Here is a 22,673-nt window from a genome sequence, read left to right as displayed (position 1 = left end):
AGGGTTAGTGCCTGCCAATCAGCAGTTGGTTGGGTTTTATATTGATTGTATTTTTTGTTTTTTCTATAGGTATTTTTTTCAGGGACAAAACTGCATTCTGATTCTACAATACAATGCTGTGTCTAATTTTGTCTTATGTGCATGATAACCATCATGTGAGTTGTGGTGAGGACATTTTATGATTATCTTTTGGCAATAAACTCACACTTGTAGGTTTATGGTATCTCAGCCTTTCTCAAAGTGATGCCGATTTGTGTTTGAGGGCTCCATAACTTCCTAGAAAGGAGTGAGAGGTGTAAGTAGGGCCAAGGTGTAAGTGAGTGGATTGGAATTGGGCCTTTGTCTATTTAGTCTGTTCAGTTTCTGTGCTAACCCGTGATCCTCGTGCTTCCTGAGTTCTGTTCTTTTTCCTTGGTTTCCTTACTTGTGCTTCAGCAGACCGACAGTCTACATTTTTGTTGTCATTAAAGCATTCTCATTGCACCTACTATCCTTCATTTGTGTCTGTGTTTGGGTCATGGAAACCTTAATTGTAACAAGAAGTAGGAAAGATCAGGCTGGAATGATTTAGAGGGTGAGAGAGGAGCAGGTAAGAGGACAAGGAAGAGAGGAGCAGGAGTGGAGGAGGAGGGAGAGGGGACAATAGTCTGGCAGATTACACAGGCTAAGCCCTTTTTGATTGGTGCTCTAAGTGATGAAAACTGTGAGGGATTACCACCTAAGCCTTTGAGTCAGGGGATAAGTTGAGAAATAGAGGAGGAGGAGAGGGGGGGGGGAGAGGAGAAAGGAGGAAGAGAGAGGATGGAGGTGGAGTAGGCAAGAGAGAAAAGAAGAGGGAGAATGGAAGGAAAAATGAGAAGATGGAGAAAGTGAATGAGAGAACTTCTTTGCTATAATGAAACATTCACAATGTCATTTTTCAACTTTGAATCTGCTGATTATGATGACCTCTTCTTCATCAGCAGGTTTATGGTGATATCTGAAATAACATGTGTTTCATTTAAGATAGAGAAAAAAACGCTTCTCTTATTTGACTGAGGAGCTTCAGTTTAGTCGGCTAAGATGGAGACTGACGGACACATTTTATCATTTTATAAATAGCTCATAATGCTGACATGAGCTCCATGAGCAGGTTAAAACACTGTCTAATGTCTCAGTGCATCATGATTGAACAAATGTAATGTATTTGCCATAATGGAGCTGAGGCTCAGTAGAATAGGAGCATGACTGGTGATGTGTGATAATAAGAGGCTCACATCCAGACATGGTGCAGCCATATACACTTGGGTGTATACCCAGTCTGTTTAAAGGGATAGTTCACTCAAAATTTCACCCTCATGTGGACTAAGGGCTGGGAGAAGTTTCAGAGTCCTCCGTGGCTTCTCTGAGTTACAGGGGGTCTCGGCGTAGCAGTGCATGTCCATATAACAGTTGCAAATGGATACCACTCTTCTTTGTAACAAAAAGACCCCGAAATGCGAAATTGTTCCGAAAAAAAATTAAATAAGTCTATTTTTCAAGCTTGTTTGTAGCGGAAGCTCCTCCGTCCAAATCTCGTGAGATTTGCGCCGGCGTCGGTGCAATTACTGACGCCGGCGCAAATCGCCAATTTCGGGGCTTCAATACAAGACGGACATTACATACGAGCAGCATGGAGGTATTTGGTTGTTTTTTGGTGTGTCTTTTTGTTACGAAGACAGTTGGTATCCATTTGCAACAGTTATATGGAAATTTGAATTTTGGGTGAACTATTCTTTTAATGTCATTATGAGTGTTGAGAATCAAGTGTTCTTCGGTGCTGAGCTACACTGAGTGAACATGAAAACTATATGTGGTCGTATGTAGCTTGATAAATGCAGACTCATCTGTCAACAGGATCAAGAGGACAAGTGGAGGTGGCAGAGGAACTGAGAGGTCCAGTCAACACACACACGTTCAACACTTTCTTCAGTGTAGTGTGATAGGAGCCCTTCTATTCTAAAACAGCCAGTGTGTTTTTCCACCAGGGCAGACTCGGGCCTCGCTGGCTTGATCCTCTCCCTCCGTATCCTCGGGGAGCCTCTGCTGAATGAACTCTTCATCTAAATATGGAGCCGAGACAGGAATCCACAAGGTGCTGGCTGCGCGCTGTGGTAAAAATGTAGTAAAGTGTGTACCCTGCTGCGCCCTGTCAGCTGCCCTTTTAAAGACACTGTCCCTCCTCCGCCCCGATCGGCTGAGACAGACGGTGGCTGGCGGGGAGACAATGGGGCTCGGGGTTTAGCAGGACAGGTAAGGGCATTCAAGTACACTTAATCATCTGTGTCACATCCCATAATATGATGTCATAGCAGCATCTAGATGAATTAGCTCCTTTCAGGCTCACTCTGCTCTCCACTGCCAGTCATCCACCTACTACTTGACTTCTTTTCCTGTTGTAGGCCTAGTCTCTTTCTGTTTCCTTTCTCTAACCTGCGGTGCCAGGGCTCGCTCATCCATCACGGCCACGTCCCTGTTTTTCTCTTCAGCTGATCTATAGGTAGGAGGGGGATGGCTGCCTTTGCCAACCTTAAAGGGATAGTTCACCCAAAATTCAAATTGCACTCATTATCTACTCACCCTCATGTCGACTAAGAGCTGTGAGAATTTTCAGAGTCCTCCGTTCCTTCTCTGAGTTACGGGGGGGTCCGTGCAGCAGTATTTGTCCATATAATGGTTGTCAATGGATACCAACTTTCTTCGTCCAAAAAGACACACCAAAAAACATCCAAATACCTCCATACTGCTCGTCTGTAATGTCCCTCTTGTATTGAAGCCCCGACAACAGAAATTGTACCACCGGTATTTGCACTGACACAGGAAGAGCAGTGAACTGAGACACTGGGATCTTCCGCTATAAACAAGCTTAAAATATAGACTTATTTAATTTTTTCCGGCACAATTTCTCATGTCGGGGCTTCAATACAAGAGGGACATTACATACGAGCAGCATGGAGGTATTTGGATGTTTTTTGGTGTGTCTTTTTGGACGAAGAAAGTTGGTATCCATTCACAACCATTATATGGACAAATACTGCTGCACGGACCCCCCCGTAACTCAGAGAAGGAACGGAGGACTTCTCACAGCTCTTAGTCGACATGAGGGTGAGTAGATAATGAGTGAAATTTGAATTTTGGGTGAACTATCCCTTTAAGACTGAATGCGTTAGTTCACAAAAATATGGCACAATCCATGAGAATAAAAGTGTCTAAAATCCAGATTCTCCAGTCAGATGTGTTGGGGGCTAAGACGAAAACACGCACACAGACACACACACACACACACGCCATTCCTCAACATTCCCTCTCTGCCCACACTGTCTCTGCTCTGATGCCTACGTAAAAACAGAGGATACCACCCCGGGTCTACCCAACGCAGACACAGCTTTGTAATTATTCTGGCAGCCGCAAACACTGGCAGAACCACCACATCTACCCACACTTAATGGCCACTCTAGGGATGGCTGAGCCTTATAATGGGGTATATAATTACCTTTAATGGAGCTTAAATATGCTTTGAGCTTAAATAAATACATTAAGCCTCTGCACATCTTGAAATGATAAAGGTTGGAGAATAGAGAGTGAGGACAGATAAAGGAGAGTCAGGAGAGAGGCTGAGCTGGGAAGCGATGGCTGCCTGACACCAGGAATGTCAGACAAAGTCAGAGTTTTCTTAACCTCTATCTGTTCTCTGTGATAGAGGAACACAGTCATTTTTACAGCAACTCGTGTGTCAACTAATCACCATCCCTGTCAGTAACCTCTGATAGATTTCATGTTGGAGGAAGTACAGCAGCTGACAAGCAGCAGCAGACAATACTGAGAGTTTAAAGCCTGTTGGTTCTCTGAGGCTAATCTTTGATGGTTTTCTGTTTCGTACATCTGAAGGCCTCATCATGTTCTTAGCATTAAAAGTGTTCAGATGTACAGTATGATGTATCGTCTTTAGTGTTGGGTGAGCAAGTATGAGAAATGATTGATAGAAATATAAGAAACCGGGTCTATCATCATAAAGATATCAACTGGTCTGGACCTTATACTATTGTTAAGACAAACTTAACAGTTCCATCATGAGCAGCACTCGGTGACAAAGCAGTTGAAAGACTCTATTCAAGAGGAAGAAACCAACAATCTTTCTATATGTCTCCAAGCTTTTGTGTTTTTTCTTTCAGGTTATCTTTAATGTCTCCTAATTTGTATTGATTTTTTATTTTAATTTTATATCTGGCAGAAAGACTTTTCGTCCACTGACATCCAGCAATAGAAATGCATTAAAAAGGGAGCTGGTCTTCCTGACATAAGTCAATATTTAGGACCAATTAGTAACGGATTTGGAGAAAATCAGCCACAGAAAAAGCAAGTTAATGCACTTTTCCACACAAATATGAATATTGAGGGTTGATTTGTGAGGATAAACAGTTACTATAAAGCACAGGAGTAGAACACACAGTGAGATGATGCTATTAAAAGAAAGAGCTCCAGTCAGGACTCACAATAAGTGACATGCATCATATACCTCAACACTATATTTGGCACTAATTTTAAATCAGACTTTTTCACCTCAATCCAAGTGTGAAAACTTATTTGCCTTTGCACGTGAAATTAAAAGTCTTTCCTGGCATCTATTGGATGGAGTAATTCTGTCACTTGCATTGTAATCCTGATTAAATACAGTGGATTAAACCTGGTTGGGAGCAGAGTGGCTGTGACAGGGTTCAGCTGTAGAGGACTTTGAGTTGGGTGTTCACATGGTGTACAGCTGAACATGACGAGCTTGGAGCAGAACATCCTTCAGAGCTTCAGACTCACTGGACCGAGTTTGTTTGATGTGACACTGGCTGAATCGATTAGCAGTCTCCCACGAGGCTGTCGGTACTGTTTAAGAAAAAGATCTGGCACTTTTAATCACAGTTTCTCAATAAGCCACATAATAGGCCTCCTACACAATTCAATTTGAGTTGAATCTACTGGCAGCTGAAGGGTTGACCTTGAGGGAATGAATTTTTCTTCTAGGGTAGATATTTTGGATGTGAACTCTTCACTGTGCCGGCCGTGGGGGAGGCTGTGGGCCAAATGAGAAGGCTCGCTAACATCCACCTGGGCCAAGAGCAACAAGCCCTCCACCCCCTCGCCTGTTCCTCTGTGAACCTCAGGGCTCTGTCTGAGGAGTTCAGTGTTTGGAATGAGAAACCTGACTCCAGCAGAGACCCTGATGCTGCTGTGGCGCTCAGCCGCCTGATGAAGTCCCACTCATCAGGCCGATTGATCAGCATTGGCTGCAGTCTAAACCGTCCGGCACAGCTGAAGGTAGACGAAATTAACTTCTCTGACTCAGCATCCACAGGTCAAGGGTCAAGGAGCGGGGTTATGTAAGAGGCTCCTCTTGCTACCTCGCTCCGGAGACTGAGGTGGAAAAAACGGATTGAAAGAAACCAACCAGGAACACAATTCAGTCTCTTAAACCACATTTGGACTTGCTTGTGCAGCTCATACCTCCGGAGTACGAGCTGCTGCGCACAGTGGAGAGGAGCTGTGTAGTTTTACCAAATATTTGCAGTAAAAGGCAATTAAATGGAATGCATTTGCAGAAACCCAAACCTCTACAAATAATTATGGACTAAAGGGGATCTAGTTTTCTCGGGAGCGTTGGTTTTCTTCGCAGGGTGTTGCCGGTAGAGTGGACAGACATCAGGCCGGGAGGCAGCGTGTATTTATTCAGGTATTAAACGACCCCTGCGCTCGATTTTGTTTAATAACAAACACTCCACGGGTGCATGTGGGCCAAGAGAAATTCTCAGTTTTACACAACAATAAAACAGCCGGTGATGTGGGCCCCGTTCGGCCAGAGTGGGGTCTGCCAGAGCAGCAGTCATGTAAGGTGATGGAGACCACAGCCATACCACTGGGTTAGTGCGACCCAGGCGTGTGGACGCTGTCGGGGCCACAGAGCTATGACCTCACTGAGGCAACACACACACCACGGCTACTATCATCACAAGTATTATAACACCAAAACCAGCAATGATAAGTACGGTTATGGAGAATGGAGGGTTTTTTAAATGGTGCTTGCACTGTCATCATCTACACAAACATTTATTTCAAAGTAGCCACTTTTAGACATGGAATATGCAGCATAACTGTTACAGAAATGTCAATTAATTATTGTAACTGTTCTTTTTTTTATCTATATCTATAGTGTTTGGCTTTGGCTGTGGAGTGATTGAGCTGGAAAGTAAATATGTAAAGTTAGTAGGTGCATTAATTGTTTGTCATTTTTAGGTTAAAGGGACAACGTGGAGTTTTGGAAAAGCGAAGTGTTTTCACACTACATTTATGAGCCTCCGTGCACCGTGAAATTCTTTGACCGGCGCAAGACAGACTCATGTTTTCATTCATCAAGAATTAAAGTCAGACGTTCACATACCATCGTAGTTCCGACCATAAACGGCGATTCGGCGGCGTTATTCTCATGACTCGCCACGAAACCGAAAGTAAAGAAACGCTGGTCGGCTCGCCCAGCATTTCCACCACCACTAATAATAACACAATAACGATAGAGACAAAACGATATATTTATGGAAAATGGGCCCATTAACAAGTGTGGGTAACGTAGATTCATCCACATTAACGTGAGACTTTTAAATAACCAAAGAGAAACTCCTCGTTGTCCCTTTAAATGCCTAACACTTGCTGGACCTATCTTCTAAATATGGATTTAATGCTTTTGTCATGCATGATATTAGTGTGAATGTCCATCTATTAGTCAAAACAAGTCATGATGGTGTCACCTTGGATTCTAGAAAACTGTTATAAACAAAGTTGATCAGTTAACTGGAAACAACTGGCATATTAAACAGTAAGGAAAATACTCATTAGCTGCAGCCGTTGAATTATTGTGCAATTGGATTTGAATATATTGATAGATAGTTAAAAGTGAATGCTTCCTGGTGAATGAATGTGACCATCCATTATGGAGCTATTATTGTTGCAATATTATTTGCAAATGCGTATCTCAATCTGTGTGTGCATATTCAGATCTGTGTGTGTGTAATATGATCTGTGTGTGCGTATTCAGATCTGTGTGTGTGTAATATGATCTGTGTGTGTGTATTCAGATCTGTGTGTGCGTATTCAGATCTGTGTGTGTGTATTCAGACCTGTGTGTGTGTAAAAAAAATCTGTGTCCGTATTCAGATTTGCAAGTGAAGACAAATCTGCAAGTGCATGCAAAGATCTGTGAATGTGAACACAGATCTGTAAGTGTACATAGATCTGTAAATGTGTAAACCGATCTGTAAATGCGTACATAGATCTGTAAATGTCTGTCATCACTTACAACTCAGGCAGGAGCTCTCAATTGGCTGTGTTTTTACACGTGACTTTTGCAACACTTCTGCCGCGGCAGATCTGTGATCTGAAAATGTGTAGAAATGAGATTTGTCTGTGACCTCAGTGTTCCTTTGCCCTGAGCTCAGGCTCACAGGCTCATGCTGCCTGGCTGCAGTAGCAGTACCGCGGTCCGTGTACTAAGTATAATTCAATTACGTCGTTCACTTTGTACCATGAGAAATGTCGTTTTTACTGGGGTAAATGGTAATCGTTTAGGAGGCGATTTGTTGTGAATTAAGTATTTAATTCGTTTCGGAGTTTTTCTTCTTCTTTCTTTTAAATTGTCCGTTGCTGTAGCCATCAAAACGCGGAGCTTTTACTTTGAAGGCTGGTTCCGGCTCTCGACTTCCTTTTTCAATTTTCATTGTACAAGTTGGAGAAAGGAACAAGCGGGCACTTCGGTGCGCTGAATTGCGTTGTACGTCTCACGTCAATCAAACAGGAAATACCGACGACATTTCTCATGGTACAAAGTGAACGACGTAATTGAATTATACTTCGTACACGGACCGGGTCGGTACTGCTAGTACTGCAGCCAGGCAGCATGAGCCTGTGAGCCTGAGCTCAGGGCAAAGGAACACTGAGGTCACAGACAAATCTCATTTCTACACATTTTCAGATCACAGATCTGCCGCGGCAGAAGTGTTGCAAAAGTCACGTGTAAAAACACAGCCAATTGAGAGCTCCTGCCTGAGTTGTAAGTGATGACAGACATTTACAGATCTAAGTACGCATTTACAGATCGGTTTACACATTTACAGATCTATGTACACTTACAGATCTGTGTTCACATTCACAGATCTTTGCATGCACTTGCAGATTTGTCTTCACTTGCAAATCTGAATACAGACACAGATTTTTTTTACACACACACAGGTCTGAATACACACACACAGATCTGAATACGCACACACAGATCTGAATACACACACACAGATCATATTACACACACACAGATCTGAATACGCACACACAGATCTGAATACGCACACACAGATTGAGATACGCATTTGCAAATAATATTGCAACAATAATAGCTCCATAATCCATGTCCTTATTTTCGTTTTGAACTGATTGTAGTACGTGTGTGCGAGTGTGTGTGTGTGTGTGTGTGTGTGTGTGTGTGTGTGTGTGTGTGTGTGTGTGTGTGTGTGTGTGTGTGTGTGTGTGTGTGTGTGTGTGTGTGTGTGTGTGTGTGTGTGTGTTCTCAGGTCTTTTCAGGTAGAAGAGGAATGCAGGCCAGTGGGAACGTGTCTCAGGAGCCAATACACTGTGTACTACACGGCACAGTACAATAACCAAACACAGAGGATCAGCCTTCCGTGAACTTGCATATTGTGCACAAAGCACAGACTCACTCACACGTCCACTCCTTCATTGTAAGAGGAAGGGCATCTCCGTCTCTACCTCACCTCACCTGCCATCAAGTGGCCACAGATTCTTTCCTGTGTCGGCTGCCAGGACTTTTTGTGTCATCCTCTCTCTGGTTAGACTGTGGTCAACAAGTCTGCATTTAGTCAGGATCTGTCTCTGCTTTGTGTCAGTAAGGAGATACCCAGCCAGTTTAGACTCATGGTTTAGGGCCTAATAGCAATTAAGCTTGTTTTGACCAGTGTTCCAGATAGGCATCTTTTGTTAATTCAATAATTTGGTTTACTGATTAGTGGGCGGAAAGCACTGCTGGTCTGAGGTTGACCAGTATTGGCTGTTATTTGATCGGTAAGTCTCAAGACCTGCTGACAGAAGGGACTCGTTTGGATCGTGGGCTTCCAGTGCCTGAGATCTCAGAGTGTCCTGCGGGCTTGAGTGTTCTTTTCTAAGGTAATAATCAATGGTTAATGAGCTAATCCAGTCCTGGATGCACTGGTTGCTGCTTTTCCTTTAGATGTTTCCTATGCACCTAGGACACGGAGCCTTACGGGATGCTTACTCTTGTATTTGAGTCCAAATCCTAATTGGAATATTTATTTTGTCATTTTTTTCTCCTCATGTATGAGATGCTTTGATTCTGCATCAGTGTATAAAGTCACCTGAGGTGAGCAGGTAATCTCAACAGAGGTTGTGAACTAGATGAATCAGAGGTTGACCAGGCGCTGAGCAGAGTCTATCTCCACCCTGGTCTGCAAGACTCTCCTTTTCTCTCAGCTCTGCAGTTGGTGGTTGATGGTGTTTTTTTTGTCTTTTTTTTTGTCATTTTTTATCCTCTCTCTTTCTTTCAGTTTCTATGCACAGTTGTTGTCAGTTAGACCTGCTTTACTGACTGATAAAATGTTTATTTTTGTAATAGCCACCATCAGGAGCCCACTTTATTTATGTAACTTACTAGGGCTGGGACGATATGCTTTTCTTCTACAATTTTTTGGATGGCGATTCGATTTAAATTGCGATTCTACGATAGTGCCGATTCTCTCGATTTTTAGTCTGCATTTTTAAAGCAGAAGTAAGTGGAATGTTTGTGTTAATATAAGTCTTAAATAGTTCTATCCTCCGACGGCAATCACTTACATAGAGTGTTTGGTCTGAAACACGGGTCTGTCAGTCACTCTGCTCTGCTCTGAGCCGAGGAGAAAACTTTCCTTGTATCCTACAACCTTTATCCAATGAGGAGAGAGAACGGCATAAAGGGGCGGTCCTCTCTGTGTGTGCAGCCAAGGGATGCGCGTGAATGTGGTGACGTAGGGACGAGGGCGGGGACTGCTAACTCCATCGGATCGCTTACTTCTGCTTTAACATTTATCTGCACACAAATACTGTAGGAGCCTATAAATGAACATACTCCATTATAAAGTGAACTTAAACCCTTTTCAAAACCTGTACTCTCTGTATGTAAAAAAGGCTAACAAATGCACATTGCACAATATTTAAATTTTTTAAACAAAAAAAAAAAAATCAATTTTTGAAAAAAAAATTGATTTAAAAATCGTCAAAAAAGATATTGCGATATTTATGTGAATCAATTTTTCTCCCACCCCTTTAACTTGCTTGTTATTGACTTGTGTCCAGTTGATTTTATGCATTTATCTTGCAGTGACCTGATATTGGGTTTTGTTGTGTGTCAGTAAATGCAGTAATGAGAGAGGCTCTTTCCCCAGTTGGTTCACGACGTGGTCTTGACTGTGTCTGTGGCTGGTGGTGGGCTGAGGTGTACAGAGGACTGTCCAAACATGTGGCTCTTACCAACAGGCTCACATCCTGTCCTGCATTTAAATCTCCCCACAACAGGACGTTACCCTGAGCCGCACAAAGCCTGGCTCTTTCTTCTTCTTCTTTATGGGGATTTTCAAGAGAGTTTTCATCATAATATGGTGATGATTACAGGCTGCACATATGTATAGATCACTGTCACATTTGGCTATATTTCCATTTAACTAACACCAGATGTATGTTGTTGCCTTTTAAATGATGTGTAGATGAGATAATGAGTCATGAAACACTGACCCAACTTGACTCTCTACTGTGATATACAGCATGGGTGTGTTTTCTTTCAGAGAGACGGTACTGTCTTCTCTTCCTTGGCCAGTGTGGTGTGTGCTGCTGTGCTGTGTGGGTCTGGGTGGTGGTCCTGTGGTGGGGTGTGGTGCTGCTGTCAGTTCATTTCTGCACCAGTAAAGGAATCAGATGGAGCAGCGGTGAAGAGGTGGTGGATGGATTGCTTAAAGCAGCAGAGTATTTCCTTCATCACCCTGCAGCGTGTATTCTGGTGATTCATGCATGCACTTTTAATTTAATGTGTATTGCAAAGTTGTATTTAATATGTATTGTAAATTACTGTCAAGTATCTTCTGATGTTAATGCTTTTATCACTTAGCCTGGATTGTCTTAGCGGAGAACGCAGTGGAAATAAGTCTTGGACTTTTCTGTGTCATCCTCGTCAGTGTTTTTTAGATAGGACGTAGGAGCCAATATTGTTGTTTGCAGTGTGTTCTATAGTTAAGTATGTGAAGTGTGTTATGTTACGACTGCTTTTTGCATAGTTGTGAAAGTTCCTATAGCACCAGACTGGATGTGTATGGAACATCAAAATAAACCCACAGAAGGACGACCTGGCTCCGGTGTTTTGTGAGTGTGGACGTAACGTACATGAGTCAAGCCAACTGAGGCCCCGTCCAGACGAAGCCGTTTTTTTCGAATCCGGATAAATACTTTATCGGATCGGCCTCGCGTCCACACGGATCCGGCGTTTTCAGGGGGTGAAAACGGTATTTTTTGAAAACGGGTCCCAGAGTGGGAAAATTTGAAAACGCCGCCCCAGCGTTTTCGTCTGGACGGCCAATACGGACTTTTTCAGAAACGATGATGTCATGCCCCCCGCCGCTCTACCTGTAACCTGAGACACACACACACACACACACACACACACACCGCTGCAGCTGCTGCACACTGACAGTCTATGCACGTAACAACAACAACAACGGCCGACTGCCGTCAGGTCGCTCAGACGCTGCGGCTGAATCGCGCCTGTTTAATCATCACTGATCATCATATTAACTCTGACACGACTCCATGTCAACATTTAATCCATGTTTGAGTTTGAATACAGCGGGGGACTTCTTCTATTGAATTACAGCGGGGACTTCCCGTCTTCTTCAGCTGTATTAAGTGTTTATGTGTGGCAGGCAGCGCTGCAGCGACACACACACTCCACACACACGCCTGCAGTGTGTAGGTACTACAGCGTTTTGGGTCGTTTTCACTGGATCAGTGTGGACGCAGATATTTTTGAAAACGATGCCGTGTTTACGGAGATTTTTTTCAAAACGATTAAGAAAAAGATCGGATTCAGTGAAGCCGCGTTTTCGTGTGGATGGGGCCTGAACCTTGCATTCCGCTAAAATTTCGAGTGGCTTTAAAACTAAGTTCAGTCTAAAGTGTTTGCCATGTTCTTGTTCTCCACCAGTTTTTTTCGGAGTGGGGACTGTACGGGTTCTCTCTTCTCTACTGACAAATAAATCAAATCAAATGGGGAAAAAAACCCACTATTGCAGCTAACGCAGACAGAAAACTCCAGGATTGTTTGAAATGCTAATGGTCTAAATGTTAAAATCACAGGTCATAAAACCCCAAGATTAAAAAATAAAAAGGTTCATATCAAAGGCTGTGCTTTCTTAAATCAGGCCCTTATTTCTGAATTGGGATGTGACAGGAATAAGGAGATGTACAGGTGATGAAGGATCTACAGAGATGTACAGTCTATGTGGTAAAGACTCTGCTTTGCTGTGTTGTGAAATTATATTCAGGAGTTAATCTGTGAATCTGGATTCATTGTTTTATTGCTGCGTTCTTATTAGAGTAGACTCTGTCTCTCTCTCCCTCTCACTCAGCTGTTGGTATGAGCTCTGGGATGGAACACCTCCTCAGGTTGCCATGTCTGTCATCATGAGAGGCTGAACCGCCTCGTCTGTCAGCGCAGATGAAAGGGCGTTTATCAGACTGGTGGGTTTTAAACATGCCCTACATAGTTTATATTGAAATGATTATGATAGACAGGCACGACAGGGCACATCCCCTTGGCTCTAGAGCCAGGTACACACGGAGGGGGGGGGGGGGGGGGGCTGTCTGTCTCTATCAAGCAACTTAGCGGCACATTAGATGAGACCACCTCACAGCGTGGCACTTACCTTGCCGCTAACTACTATGTTGAGTAAACAGCTGAATGGCAGCAATTATACTCCTGAGTCTCTTCACTACAATACACAGCTACCATGGTTGTGATTACATGTGCCACCAGAGTCGACACACACCCACACACATAAATATATGTATATACACACGCACACGCGGGCTTCAGCAGGAAATATTGATTAGCTATCTCTCAGAGAGCCATTGCAACCTGTCTGTGCTGTTGCCAAGGTTACAGGAAGCCTATTGGAGCTAAATGAATGCTGGTCAGGCCCTGTCAATAAAGAAAGGACAAAAAAAACAAACTCACTCCAACAGGGACAGAACAACATTTCAGCAAATCATGCTGCTACAGTTAAAAGCAGCATTGATTTAGTCGACAACGTCCTTTCCCTGTGTTTCTTCCCTTCTCTCCCACTCCTCTAACTGAAAACATCAAACTAACTGATGAATGGTGTAGCCTAGCTGCTGCGGCTACCACCAGAGTCTGGCTCCACAAAAATATGTGGACTGTAGTAAAGGGTCAGTTCATCCAAACTCAAAAAAAAAAAAAATTTCCTCACTTATCTCCTGTGGTATCTCGCCATGCAGTTGAGGAATGGAAAATGATACTTTAAATAAATTAACAGAACATGTTCCTGTTGCTCTGGATAATCTGCACCACAGGCACTCCACTGTTTTTCAAAGGGACTATTTCCCCAGCAGAGAATAGTTTCAACTGTTCATGATGATAATGTTCTCTAGATTATCCATTAGTGACACTGCTGGTGGAAAAAAAAAAAATCTTAGACTAAATGTTATTTTTCAGTCCATAATTCAGTTCATCTCTACTGCGATGGGGGTCGTCTCACGGATTGTTGTCGGAAAACCTCAGCCAGCCCTTTGAAGTGAATTGAGAGTTATATAGAGTGCCAAAGCGGAAGCAGAAAGTAACGGCGCCATGGGTCCTCAATTTGAAAAAAGTCTACATACTAATGAACGGGAGTCCAAGTTTTATTTCGTGATCCGTTTGAATTGTGCCATGAGAAAAAATTATGTCCTCCACCTGTTTAAAACATCACGTTTCATGCCGAGAAATCTATTATCATTTCACCCAAAGATGGTTAGGAAACAAAAGCAGCTCCTTCAGCCTTTGAGGTTGACATGGTTCCTCCACCTCAGCTTTACCCAGAACCCAACAGATTGTCCAGCTACAGCTGTTTGACCACTGGCTCTGTTGAGTCAATTAAAAGGATTTGAAAAGAAGAGTGGGGTGGTATGCTCACACTTTATAAGTTACATATCATGGTGTGGGCTCAAGCTGAGTATATATAATATAGCAAGGTGTCAGGATGTGGCTCACACTCAGTGCATAGTGTGTGAGTGTGTTTCCCTGCTTTGTGCCCAGGTTGATAGATACTGATCGATGAGCGCTGCCTGCTCTGTGTCTCTCAGCTCCCCTCAGCACTGATCCCCGCTCAGGGATTTATGAAGCCCGGGGGCTGATCCACAGCCAAATTATGTGGGCGGGGCACAGCTGGACTGCATGCCTATCCATCTTCCCCACTCAACTCAGGCCCAAAAACAGAGGGGGAACTTTTCATTTTTCCAGCGCTGTAAATGCTGGGTTCTGTCAGGACCACAAATCACCTGAGGAGACAGAGTGGAAGTGTTCGCACAAGCTGCTAAGCTTGAACTTGACATCAGGGCAGCAGACAAGATGTTCTCCCAGCATGCAACGCCCTTGTCAAGAGAGCTAAACGGTTGGGACAATGACAAGTATTTCTTTTCATGTTTAAAATGGACCAGATCCAGTCATTGGCTCTATTGGAGACAGTCCTCTGAAAAAGACAATGACCATCAGTGTCCAAAAACACATGTATCTGTCTGTCGAGGGTTCATCCACATGGAGGACATACACAGAGAAGACCATCTTCATTTCCTGTTTCCAACTGTTTCCTACTTTAACTGTCACAATCCTCCCCTATCCTTACTGACCAATGTGTTGGTATTGATGTAACCATGACAGCGACTGATCTTCCATGATACTTTTGTGCCTTAGCCTGACCAAACCAGAGCCAGAGAGGGGTCCAACCATAGAACACGTTTTGGATTAAAGCAGAAGAAAGCAATCAGGTTGTTTTGGCTAACTTCCTGTCAGACGTCCCTACGTCACCACATTCACGCGCATCCCTTGGCTGCACACACAGAGAGGACCGCCCCTTTATGCCGTTCTCTCTCCTCATTGGATAAAGGTTGTAGGATACAAGGAAAGTTTTCTCCTCGGCTCAGAGCAGAGCAGAGTGACTGACAGACCCGTGTTTCAGACCAAACACTCTATAGAAGTGATTGCTGTCGGAAGATAGAACTATTTAAGACTTATATTAACACAAACATTCCGCTTACTTCTGCTTTAAGATCAGACAACACATCTGTTTCTCGACACACTATTTTGTGATTTAATTAAGAGGACTTGTAACTCATAATCATTTGTCAAGCCTAATGGGCATGAGTTAGGAGGAGCACTTCATATATATTTATAATGTAAAGACATGAATATGTTAATTGAATGCAAAATCACAGCTGGCAACAGCTGCATGATATATTTATGCTGCATTTCATACTTTAAATGACAACATTTTTTAATGTATCTTATCTTCTATAATGTGTACATTTACCGACCCAGTGCTGTATTTACTGCAGCTGCAGCTGGATGGTGCTGTCTGTGTGTATGACATTGTGTGTAAGGGAAAAAGTGAGAGAGGGAGAGGGGGAGAGAGAGAGAGAGAGAGAGAGAGAGAGAGAGAGAGAGAGAGAGAGGCCAGTGTGGGCCTCACTGTTCAAACATTTCAAAGTTTGCCGACGCGTCGTCTGCCTGCCAGGCCTGAGACAGCTCCGGCTCCAGGATTTCACACACCTACACGCCACATTCTCAAGCTGCCTGACACTCATTTCACAAACACACACACTCCACAACGCACACACCCATACCGTATTATACAATTTATAGAAGCACACTCGCATCACAGGAGGCGCCCACACTCTGACATTAAACACAAACAGTCATGTCACTGTCACATGACCGGCACTTGGTTGCTATGACGACTCCTTGAACATGTCTGTCACAAGCAGGGTGCTCCCATCTCGGCATCCACACGAGGAGGTCGGAGCGTCGACCAGCACATGTGTCGGAGGAATGTGGAGTGGCTGCAGGTGGCTTTATCCCAGAAACATGACTCAGAGAATATCCAGCGTACATGAGGCACACACGTCAGCATTATGTTTCTACCATAATACACAGATTACACTTTTATAGTGACTGGCAACAATCTGTAAAGGAAATTGAAGGTAACTGTATCTCGGTGCGGGCAAGCTGCTCATGAAAAATATTACACACAGTGTTTTCCAGGAAATAAAGAAGCATGTAGTTTTTCAATGGGAATGGAAAACATGGATGATTTCCCAAAAAAGACTAAACCCTTTCACTGACATGGTTGGTCTGGAGGTTTTCAGTGGATTCACTTCATGCTGGAGCTGGTTGGGACGTTGCTATTTCAGGATTGGCTATTTGCTTGTGAGCTGTTAAGTACATGTCCTTGGACACTTTCTGAAAAAATGTTTCATGCACTTTGAAATTGTAAGATGTGTTGGCTTCTATGTCAGAGGCAATCAAATGAACATGAATGGGTCCTGTGTAGTGGAGCATATTGAAACTTATTTTACTATGATTGTCTGTTTTCTGTTCCATAATGGACATCAGAGATATTCATATCACCCAAGTCTGCTGCATTGATTTTAACAAGTGAGTTCCATGAGTTTCACAATTGATTGAGCCACGACTCTGAGAACACAAAGTGCTATTTTTGACCCTAAATGCATCGGTTGGGTTGGACAGTGTTCAGCAGACTGACATTGATACCTTTCCTATAAAAAGCACTTTTCCCTCTTGTACTCAGCAGATCAGTAGTGGGTAACCCTGAAAGATGGCATCACTGCATTTATAAGACATACGGTTACAAAACAGAGTGTACTGTCAAGCTACTTCTTCAGGGCAGACTGGACGACAATGTTTCTGTGCTGGCACAAGCTGGTGGCTCATTCACTTCAGACCAGGATAAAAAGCGATAAAAAGAGAACCAAAGTAAGAGTTTTCCTCAACCAGAGATAGTTCCTGGTGAGAAAAGGAATGATGTTTGTTGCTGATCAAAATTTACAGATAAGTAAAGAGCTGTTTATGCTGTCTAGCAATCGCAGAACTTACAAATAGCCAACATTATATTAGGGTCAACATTTATCTACAAAAACAAAACTACCTCTGCCCCATAATGGCATCACTGGGAAGAACACTACTGTATCATCTAAACCAAGATAAAAAAAAATAGGACCAATCCAGGTACTTTTCAGCAAACCTCGCTCTGAATTTCTGACCAGACTAACAGAATGCCTCATTCTGCCCATTCACTGTGGCTTTGTGAAGCCCGGGGCAGAATACAGTACCGCTGCCTGTGTTTGACTCAGCTTGAACCCACAGGTCAGCCTCATACAGTGAGACTGTTTGTTTAGAGGAAAGCCAAAACCCTATAATAATCTGTTTGGGATGTTTAGGCCCACGCTTCAGCGGCCTTCTCCTCGGACCACCGTCATTGACGTCACCGGCCGACTGTCGGAAGTGGAGAAATGCTCGGCGGCAAAATCAACAACAACAAGCAGCGGCAGCGCCAGTGACCGCGACCGGAGCGCCGTGCAGTTGGAAGCGAAGTGGACGGTGGGGGTCGGGGTTTGGCTCCGGATCACTCAGATACCTGTCATAGCGGACTCAAGTGGACCTGGGATCTTCTGCACGCACAGAGTCAGTGCTCAGTGAGCAGCAGGAATTGCAGGCCTCACACACACACGGACATTCACACTCTTTGCGTACTTACTGACCTTTACAGGTTTTGCCGTCCGGCTGCAGGGTGAATCCCACGGGACAGCTGCAGCGCACCCCTGTGGCTGTGTCCTTACATGTCCTGTCACAGCCACCATTGTTCACAGCGCAGGTCTCTGTAGATGGCAGCACAAAGACGGAAACAGAGAAGGAAGGAGGGTGTTAACGGGCAGCCCCTGCTTCTGAAATATCAAGACACTGAAGGTGATGTGGGTTGAGACAAAGCTTCATGCACAACAGCACACTAGAATAGAATATGCTGCTGTTTCCATCATGTAGCTTTGTCAGCAGCACACAGATGAGGTAATTACATCACAACACCCCAGTTTTCATGAATCAAGACAGCTTCATATAGAGGCAAATACAATGTTGATACATACAGAAAGTCACATTCAGGATCAGTTTATCATTGACAGTAGTATATCAGTACAAAAAGACAAAAACACATGACACTGTGCTGATAAAGGAGGGTGAAGAACTCTTTGGCCCAGAGGTCGGTCCTGTTTCCAAAAGTGACAAGAAATCAGTTAACACAAATAAGAGGTATAGGGTTAAGGTAAGTAGATAGAAAAATAAAGTTAGTGCAAGGTGCTGTAAGTCTAGAACACCCCTGGCAGCAACGCTGTGTATATTTTCCTCCAGAAAAATGTTCTTGTATGTGGCACAGATAAGGTTTGCTCAGACTTGTGAATATTGCCTGAGCTGATCCCAAAACAAACACAAGCTCATGGTAACTCTAGCTCACCTGCTCAGCCCCTGTTGCTTTAGCAAAGCTCAACACACACTTTCCCAATGGGCCTCGAGAAGTGCTGAAGAGGCTGAAATCTGATGTTGACTCATGTTTGTTGAATGGGATTTAATAAATCTACACCTAATAAGGAAGTTTCTGTAACTGTTCTGTTTTTGGTGGGTTTGACTTGAAAAAAATCTTGCAAGAGCAAGTACATGAATTAAAGGTCCCATATTCTATAAAAGTAGATTTCTGTGTCTTTTTGATTTTAAAGCACATTTAGGTTTACATTATCATAGTGAAAGCACCAAAGGTCTCAGTCCACAGAGAAATGCAGACAGCCTGTATTCAACTGAGCCCTGAAATAAGCTGTTGGGACTTCTGCTACTTTGTGACAAAGTGGTCACCATCCTACTTGCCCACCTGAACCCACCATCAGCTGTGCAGGATTTGTTTTCTTGGGTTTACCTGATATATGCCATATTTTCATTTGACCACAGAGAAAGCAGTCAGCCAATCAGTGGAGAGGCTCAGATCCTCTCTTCTGATTGGCTTGCTGAGCCGTTGTTGCTAAAGTTCCAGAGAAAAACCTGAGAGAGAAGATGTAAAACTGTACTGAGATCATTTTGGGTTCTTCAAACCACAAATATATCTTCTTGAGGACCAACACTTCAAATAAAACACAAGTAAAAGCAAAAACAACATGGGACCTTTAAGACAGCTGTACTTTGGGCTTATAATTGACCACTGGTCAAACTGAATACAGAATACAACATAATCAAATAGTTACTAAAAAGTGGACATGGTAGCATTCAGAGACTTTTCTTGGACAACACTGCATGTAAATCAGGGATGTTCCCCTTCTTTCTGGCATCTTTTCCCCATTTAATTAAAATGCCAGGAGATTGTGTGCCTGAGTGAAGTGAAGAGGGAAATAGGAAAAGCTCTTTCAGGCTGGCAAACACATTCACAGCTCGAGCTTGAGGCATTAGCATAATGCCCTTTTAGAATGCAGAGTCACAAACACATCGGAGCCACGATGGCCAGCGCTTTCTATCAGGAAACAGGAAGGTATTTGTACATTTGTTTGTGTTCCCTCATGCAGCTCCAAACAACATCAATCTCAGGACTTCTCTCTGTTTTCTGGCTTGCGTTTGTTCCTCGCTGTGTTTATCCGTCAAAGCTCTGTGTTCGTCATTTGCAACGCTTTTCGTGTCTAGTTCTATGTTTGGAGAAGTCCTGCGGACCGATAGCTCAACTCTTTCAAATTCCAAACGGTCTCAAATGGAGAATTTTTGGTAACGGGGGCAGGAGGTTTGTCAGATGCTGTGTTGGCTGGAAGGAGAGGCACTCCATCATTCAGGCAGCCGGTCTGATTAGCCCTGTAGGGGATGACAACAGAACCATGTCCCCTCTGCACTCCCCAGCTTGGGTCACCTGCACAGGTGTATGCATAAGGTTTGTGTGAGAGTTAAAGGTGGTGTTTATGGGTCAGAGTGATTTATACTGAGTACAGTGGGCCCTATCATTAGCCCAGGGTGAGTACAGTCCTACTCAGAGCGCCTCTTTCTCCAGGCCACATCCAGCCCCAGAGCCTGCAGGCTGAGGGCGGGGGCACAGACACACTGGGCCATGATTGATGTGCAGGACGAGCCCCCCCCCCGTTCCCTACCACCATCAAGCCCCTACACCTTCCATCTAACCATGCATATTTCCATCAAAACGTATGTGTGGTGGGGCATTACATCTACATAGCTTCTCTCATGATCACAGGAATCACCAGGTTCTCTGCTGTTTGTTTATTTATTTGACATTTTTTTGTACTATTACTAGTTACTCTTAAGATAAATGTTAAAGGGATAGTAGCATTTTTTTAAAAGTGGGTTTATATGATCTACAAATAGCCCCTAAGTACTTTAGCCCTGCCCAGAGATTTACAACATACAGTGTTGTGAACAGACCCAAAGAAATGGCCTATTTTCGCGGCCTAAAAGAGGTTTTACCTGAAAAAAATACACAGTTCCATTGTTCGCTGTAATATAATTTTTTCCAGCCCTTCAGTTCCCTTCCAGTTTTTATTTGGACCTAACCAACTCACGTATCCCTCCATCCAGGGTTAGCGCCCACCGATCAGCAGTTGCTTAGGTCCAAATAAAAACTGTGTTTTTCCTGCCCTTTGAGGGGCTGGAAAAAATTATATTATAGCGAATAATGGAACTGTGTATTATTTTTCAGGTAAAACCTCTTTTAGGCTGCGAAAATAGGCCGTTTCTTTGGGTCTGTTCACAATACTGTATGTTGTAAATCTCTGGGCAGGGCTATGGGCTGGCGTTGCTAACGGAAGGAGTGCAGAGAGTCTTCTAGTAAAAAATGCTACTATCCCTTTAAGATCAAACCACGCAGGCTAAGTCACATTTCAGATGTCTGTAAGTTACTGTATCTTCATCTCTACCTACTCAAACTCAAAATACTGCAAACAGATTTTTGTGTTTTCATCTTCCATGAATCATCCCTAGATATAAAACTGTATTTAAAGTAGTTCAAACTACCACCACCTTCAGCAGCTATAATAGTAACAACACTTAATAAAATTCAGCCAGTAAAACCAAAACAAGAATTTAACTGCACCATTAATTAAACTACTTATTGCTGTTGATGCTCATGTACTTTTGTGGGATTTTTCATGTGAGACTCAAATCTTTTTACATGCCGACTGCAGTAATGGACCTGAATATTTCTTCCAGCATTGCAAATTATTGTTACCCTGGTTAATTCATTTTTTGATGACACTCATGACACTGTGAAATAATGACAATGCAAATGAGCTGTTCATTTAGTGCCATCTGTGCCAATACACCCAGATCATTTTGAAAAGAACTAACAACTAACAATCAGTCTATTAGGACTATATCTACAGTATATGGCAAACAGCAGTCTTTGAATCAGGACACAATGGACATGAAGTAGACATGGGATTTGGTAATATATGCATGACATGGTAGGGGAACTGATATTGAAAAAACACAGCAGTTTCTTCTGTGGGATTACAATATGTCAGAGAGGGCCAGAGGAATGAGAGGGAAGGCAGTAAGTATACACATGTCACACTCCTCACATGGTAATGCAGACTGCTACAAACCACTCTGTGTGAGACACATGTTCTATTTATTAAAGCTGGACAGCATGATGTGCACTGTATAAACTGAACCGTCATTCCCCGTCACAGCATTATAGTCATATTTCAGTGCTTGACGAGATGCCCACTGCACCACGATAGGCACCTTAAACAGCTGCCAGTCAGCGAAGTTCTGGCCTGTAATCATGCTATATGGATACACCTACACACACACATACAAATACACACCCTAGCTCAGCTCCATGTGTCCTGAGGTGATGGTTTATTTTGAATCTAGGGCCACAGCTAATGCACACTACCGAGCCACTGTTTTGACACTTGACCTGGCTCCTCATTTAGCTTTTCACTCAGTGTCAACATGCAGTCCGTTAGTATGACTTTTCAACCAGTCACCCAACACTCCCTCCTCTCCGCCGCCCTCTCTTTCCTTTTCCGTCTGGGTCGCTCTCTTTCTCTGCGGCCTGCCATCGTCTCGGAGACACTTTTTGGTCAGAGCCTCGGCTCGTCTCAGCGGTGTTGTGTGTGCCGTGCAGTGGCAGCAGTGGGGGCAGAGACAGGAACGCCTCGTGTCAGAGGAAGCAGACAAACTGATAGCAGTGTCAAATCTAACATACTGATGCTGCTCAGTTTGTGCCAGTGCAGAACTGGAGTGGCCCCTGTGCTCTCAGCGATCACATGCATGCACACGTGTTGCTTTGTGATGGAGGCACATATGTGCACTTGACTCAAATATTAGTGGTTTAATTGGTATAAGGTTTTGGTTTGAATCAAAATATGAGAACATGAGTTTGCATTTATCCATCATCAGTCAATTACACATTCAGTGACACTGCAAGAGTTTTGGCTGATGGGTTGAGGACTTTTCCTTTTGTTGC

At 43.5% G+C, this 22,673-nt stretch overlaps 2 protein-coding genes across 3 annotated transcripts in view; both read right to left on the bottom strand.

The window, feature by feature from the left end:
- mpped1 (metallophosphoesterase domain containing 1) overlaps positions 1 to 22,673 on the bottom strand; it is a gene marked incomplete at both ends in the record, with an annotated part of 263,390 nt that overhangs the window by 139,882 nt on the left and 100,835 nt on the right. The gene's annotated exons all lie outside the window — the stretch shown is intronic.
- The window catches only part of scube1 (signal peptide, CUB domain, EGF-like 1), a gene marked incomplete at its 5' end in the record, with an annotated part of 114,014 nt that overhangs the window by 25,084 nt on the left and 66,257 nt on the right, over positions 1 to 22,673 (bottom strand). For both annotated transcript variants that reach the window (XM_083999783.1, XM_083999784.1), the window contains one exon: positions 17,932 to 18,048. In XM_083999783.1, coding sequence (XP_083855909.1) covers positions 17,932 to 18,048 — 117 coding nt within the window. The remainder of the gene's footprint in view (positions 1 to 17,931; positions 18,049 to 22,673) is intronic.

Source organism: Trachurus trachurus, assembly GCF_905171665.1.
Source record: "Trachurus trachurus genome assembly, chromosome: 23".
Taxonomy (NCBI): Eukaryota; Metazoa; Chordata; class Actinopteri; order Carangiformes; family Carangidae; genus Trachurus; species Trachurus trachurus.
Note: the sequence above shows the minus strand (reverse complement) of the source record. Positions and strands in the feature narration are given on the sequence as shown.